This window comes from Anarrhichthys ocellatus, unplaced genomic scaffold, assembly GCF_004355925.1.
Source record: "Anarrhichthys ocellatus isolate YVR2014 unplaced genomic scaffold, GSC_Weel_1.0 scaffold31, whole genome shotgun sequence".
NCBI classification, from domain to species: Eukaryota; Metazoa; Chordata; class Actinopteri; order Perciformes; family Anarhichadidae; genus Anarrhichthys; species Anarrhichthys ocellatus.
In genome coordinates, this window is record NW_022280061.1 from 3,949,416 (window position 1) to 3,955,070 (window position 5,655).

Consider the following 5,655-nt stretch of genomic DNA (forward strand, 5'->3'; position numbering starts at 1 on the left):
TTGGTCACATGACCTTCATCTCACCAGAGATGCCTCTTAGTGTGCACATGTAATGCTGCCTAAGTGTCAACAGTCTCTGTTCATGAGTACACTATGTACTTTGTGGTTGATCAAAATAATTTGTGCCTTTCCCCACACACCCGTCATTACCAGCGACGCTTGCATTGTTTTCACCTTGTGAGTCGTAAATAATGTGAAACACAAGAGTTGCTTTCCTTTTACTCCAGTGCTCCACTGAAGGAATGAGCTTTGGCGCTGCATTTTGAAGCAATATTATATTGTCTTTTCTTTACTGTTGACTATGCTGGAGTTCAATGTCGCATTGTGATCAGGTCATTTGAAGGCTACTCCTATGGAGCAGCCACCAATCGTTTTAGGCTGATATTCATTCTAAATAGCTTGATTGGTGGTCTGAATATTACGCGTTGATTCTCAATGAAAAATGTTTTTTTAAACTAATTTGTCTGCTTTCTCGCCTGCTCTTTAATGAGCGACAAAGCTGAACACACACATACACACACGCTGCACACAGAGCTTGTAACAGTGCATCCCTCTTCCACGTCCATCTTCGAACTCAACCTTCATCTTGATCTCAACTACACACCTCTAAAGTCTCGTAACTGCATCTTGCACGTTGTGACATTATCACGTTGACAAAGTCGGTCCACAGACAGACATGTACAACGAGGCCAAACACACACAGACTCACAGGGCGTTAACAATAATGGACACACGCTGTCGCAGCTGCCAACCACATGCTGTTGTGATTGGTGAATATCCAAAATAGAAATATGACGTGTATTTAAAACCCCTGTGAAGCCAGAGGAGGGCTGATGAGTGGAACGTCGACTCACCTCATCTTCCTCCATCTCCTTCAGAATAGCAGCCAAATCCTTTCCCTGAAGCTGCTCGTGCAGTAACTGCAACTTCAGCTCACACTGGGTCATCAGCTCCAACACAAACTCACCTGAGTCTGGAGACACTTCCGCCAGCGTGTCCTCACTCTGGAGAGAGGACACATTAAGGGACAAGTAAATCGACACACATTAAGTCAGACCGTAAGTTTAGCCTCCAGTCATGACGGTTGAAGTTGTGTTTACCAGTGGGATGTGTTGAAGTTTGTCTGCGAGGTGCTCCACTCCGGCTCGGACGGTACCGCTGGCTTTAACAAGACACTCCAGGCGCTCTTTGACTGCATCACACCTCTGCTGTTGAGCCTGCAGTTGCATCTCACACTCCCCCAGCATCTGTTGGTCACTAATAAAACCACAGAGAAAGTGTAGACATTACACGGCTGCATCCACAATTACTTCGTTCCGCTGCAGTACTACATGTCTGAATGTCTCACCTGGAATGTTTAGCCTCTCCAGAATATTTCATATCCTGGAACTGTTGGCTCAGGAGCTCCTTCTGCTCCGTCAGCTGCTGCAGCACCTTCTCATTTTCTCCCTTCAGCTTCTCCAGATGTTGGTGTGTCTCCTTCTGTGAGATAAAGCGCTCCACTATCTCCTGCACACACATGTCCAAAAAGAAGAACCTTATATGTTAACACTACCCACATACTATGTAAATACATCCGTGTACAGTGTGTGTTTTTGTGTGCATGAATACACAGCTGGTGTTTCCGCATCCATACCTGTACATCTGTGACCCCGGTGGCCTCCTTGATCTGTTGGAAGGCCTCCTCGAAAGTGGAAATGGTCTTATCCTCTTCACCCCCCATCCTGGAGGTGCTGCGCTGGGCTTCACTGCTCAGCTCATCTGGCTGCATAGTTGTTCTCTGAGCCTCAAAACATAAATAATGAACTGTCATTATTTGTACTAAACATTAGATAGTAATAAGGGTGACTGAGTATTGTAGGCCTTCTGTGGTCATGTTTCTTGATGTCGTGTTTAATCGTGTGCACATGGCCAGTGAGAAAGTAGGTGATCAAAAGAGGGAACATCAAAATAATGTTGTTGAGGTGTACACACACATATATATATATATATATATACTGTATATATATATATATATATACCACCACGTGTATCTCACCCTTCTGTCGACTTTTTCAGCCTGGGCCTTGCGCTCCTCGACCTTTTTCCTGCAGCTTGCTATGATGCGCTCTCTCTCCTTGCGCTCCTTGTAGAGCAGTTCTTCCTGCTGCTGTAATTCAACCTGGTGGGGAGAGAAAACGGGAAGAAGAGCAACATTGTTTGGGAGAAAATTGCTGTTTGCACGATGTATAGTGATGAGGTAGGTTAATGTGTCTGTTTTTCTAAGTTGTATATACTGTATGCATCACCGCGAAAATGACACTGGTGAACAAACACTGAAAAAGCCGCTGTGACTCATGTAACTTCTATAGTTTTAGTAACGGTGAGTCAATCGTCCTTGTGACGCCTTCACTAGTGACACGCATGTTGAAAACGCATAGCAGAGGAGGTTTGCCAGTCACCTTAGCAGTGTCTTTAGAGAGTTGCGCCTTGTTGTTCATGCCCTGCATGTCGTGAAGCTCGTCTCTGTGCTTCAGGATTTCTGCCTCCAGACCGTCCAACTGGCTCCCGAACGTCACACTCTCCTCCTGAAGTGGAGGAAGGACACACAGATGTAGAAAGTGAGTGTTTCTAGAGTAAAGTAAAGGCTCATCAGAGGACTTGATCTATTAATGCGCTTTAGCTGCACTGGATAACATCATTAACCAAATATAAAATGTAACTGTAAATAGATTTAAGTGCATTGTCTAGCACCGGTAATGTCTGTAAAGTAAAGTGACCGAATGAAAAATGTCTTCAGTAGAAAACAGAGAGGTCAGGTTTAGTGCAAACAAAGGTAAAGTGAGTACTGTACGACTGTGGACGTCTCACTCAACGTTTACGTATCACAAACACAACACAGTGTCATAGTACAGGTCTTTACCCTGCAGAGAAACAGCAAACATCCATGTTTTTCTCTACATGATTCCTATATTATTAGCAGGCTTTGTACAAAACACAGCCTCATAAGAGTGTCTGCTTATGGAGGATGCACAGCTTCCACATTACACAAGTTGCAAAATAATGTCTAGAATATGCAGCTCAGCACAACGACACACTAGTTATTACAGGAGGCGGAGACAACAACGCCTCCGTAATATGTCCAGCAGGTGAACCTTATACAGTGGGTATGTTGGACTGACCTGCAGATGACTTTTGAGTTTCTGATAGTTGATCATGATGTTCTCGGCCTCTTTGCATTTAAACTGGGTCTTCTCCAGACTGTTCTCCAGCGCCCGCAGGTTCTGAACACACACGTGCACATTGTTTACAGACTGTGTGCTGTGACGTTATGTGTGAAAAACAGGAAAATAGAATTAGCTTTATGTTGTGCGTATTTCTTCATGAGGTAACCACCATGGCATCTTCCTCCTTCTTCTGAGTGCGAGCGTCAGCAGACGGTGCTCCACTGCTGCCCTCTGGTTTCCTTCTCTGGTATTCCATCTTCAGCTCTTGGAGGCGACGCTGCTGGGTCTGGGTGGTGTGTTTCAGGGCATTGAGCCGCTGCACCTTGCACAGCACCCTCTGCTCGAGTGTTGTCAGAGCTGCCTGAGAAAAGACAGAGTGTGTGAGGGACAGAGACAGACATGAAGACAGTGAGCGGGAAGCAGAGAGAGCTGCAGAGAGAACTTTCTCCATTTCAAATTGTGTTGTTACATAGCTATCAACAATATTGAGGGGTTAACAGTGGGAAACCCTTGGGTGAAAATAGTCCAACAATATCATTTTGTAGTACACGATATGAAAACATATCTAAATGATCTATTAATAATAATAAGGGTAAACAACAACGCTGCTATGAAGCACAATATCGAACAGTATCGATGCTCCTTCCTGTCACCTTGGCTGACATGTTGCGGTAGGCATCCTTCTCCAACCCTCTGTCCTGAAAGGCCACTTTGACAACATTTTCATCGCCCTGCAGGAGGCAGGACACCAAAAGGAACAATTGTAATTGGTAAGAAAGTCAGTTATGATGACGAAGATAAGCGTGGACAGAGAAGAAGCAACAGAGAGGGGGACGTTGTCTCTCTATTGTGGGACTCACAGCATTAACGTCTGCCAGCTTCCTGTAGAGCTCCTTGTTGTCCTGCCTCAGCTGCAGGATGCGCTCTCTGTTCTTCTTGATGGCGCACTGAGAGCTCTCATAGGACGCAGTTCTGTCGCACTCTGGTGGACACATGTAATCATTACATCGACAATGCGTGGGGTTAGATGCGAGATTCATGATCGACGCTCAGATGAACACACTCACCCAGAAGTTGGATCTTTCGCTGCATCTCCGTTATCTGGTCGTGCGGAGCAGGTTTCTTCGGCTCGGCGCTGAACGCCATCCCCGTGCCGTGTTATTGTTGTTGTGTTATCAGAGGAAACGTGCACACCGTGTTACCGTGACCTGCACCAAGTCTTCTGGTTGTGTCCGGTGTTGCATAGCAACCTGTACACGTGAGCTCACAGCTTCACGTTAACCCTGTGGGTCTCGCGCGTAACGGTCTCGTGGTCAGTTTATTTATTTTTAGAAATATCATAAATGTTGGGAAACTACCATGTATGCTGCTCCTGTAAAAAGTAATAAATAAAGGCTTCCAGGAAGCATAGTCAAAAATAATTTGTAAACTTTGTACTTATGTCACGTATGACTGAACACAATACATATTTATGTTTGTCAGTGTATAAACTGTAGATACATAATGCATTTTTAACGACTAGATCAAATATATTTAGCCTAATGCTCTATTTCAAATGGCATTTTGTTCAAAAACGTGTCATTTGTCAGCGGTATCAAAATAAGATGGACAATACTGATAAAAACAAACAACAATCCGTGTTACTGTACACATACAAACCTAAGAAGCAGTGGCTTCTTTTGTTGTGTTGTCCTGATATGGCAACACAAACTTTTATTAGTTTACAACAAATTGAAAGGTAATGTAAAACTGACAACTTCCTTACAAACTCAACATCTGCACATTAATCATGGATATGTTGTATTTATTTGGAGTATGAACAACAAAAAGAACACAAGTTATTAAAAAATGAAGACTTCTGCCAGACTTTGTAATCTCTTAAGGCTTTGAATAACTAAGCTTTTTACTGGAGGCAGTTTAGCAACTTTGGTTTTGTGAGCAAATTTCAAACGTATTCAATATACGTATTAAACTGATAAAGCACAGCTTCTGTCATGTATTAACAGGCTACATTCAACCATGAACTGGAAATCACTTTGAAAGATTCTCTTGGATTCTTCAAAGCTTCCACGTAAACTGCACGACAGAATACACACAACGTGACAAAAAAATACCAAAATGTACAAAGAAAAACACGAGTTTTAAGGCAAGCTGCTGCTTAAATTAACTACAAGTATCATCTGTAATTCAAGCTCCCATATTCCTTCAGATATAAAATAATCCTTGTTCGGCAAATACAGCAGCCTATGGGCTGAAGGCTTTGTAACAAAATACAAAAGGATCGATATCATACACACAACATTATTCATCTCATTTGACATCAGGACACAAACATACTGTTGTACATACACCGGAAATGGCATCGTAATTCCTCCTCAAAATCTGATTTCCTCTTAAACCACCACACACACACACACACACACACACACACACACACACACACACACAC

The 5,655-nt window shown here is 43.3% G+C and overlaps 1 protein-coding gene across 1 annotated transcript; it reads right to left on the minus strand.

The window, feature by feature from the left end:
- Positions 1–4,641, minus strand: odad3 (outer dynein arm docking complex subunit 3). Its single transcript, XM_031864775.1, has 11 exons — positions 4,274–4,641; positions 4,067–4,188; positions 3,860–3,937; positions 3,376–3,567; positions 3,162–3,263; positions 2,442–2,567; positions 2,039–2,161; positions 1,637–1,786; positions 1,349–1,509; positions 1,101–1,257; positions 1–1,004 (listed from the first exon to the last, which is right to left on the minus strand). The coding sequence occupies exons 1-11, from the start codon at positions 4,350–4,352 to the stop codon at positions 597–599; spliced, it is 1,698 nt and encodes a 565-aa protein (XP_031720635.1). The 5' UTR covers positions 4,353–4,641; the 3' UTR covers positions 1–596.
- Between the last annotated feature and the right edge of the window lie 1,014 nt (positions 4,642–5,655).

What these genes read in the sequence shown, in the direction of transcription:
- odad3 (XM_031864775.1), bottom strand. Translation starts at nt 4,352, where the DNA reads ATGGCGTTCAGCGCCGAGCCGAAGAAACCTGCTCCGCACGACCAGATA. An exon ending in GCGAAAGATCCAACTTCTGG is followed by an intron (nt 4,189 to 4,273) that starts GTGAGTGTGTTC and finishes TGTGTCCACCAG; the next exon opens with AGTGCGACAGAACTGCGTCC. An exon ending in CTGAAAAAGTCGACAGAAGG is followed by an intron (nt 1,787 to 2,038) that starts GTGAGATACACG and finishes TTATGTTTTGAG; the next exon opens with GCTCAGAGAACAACTATGCA.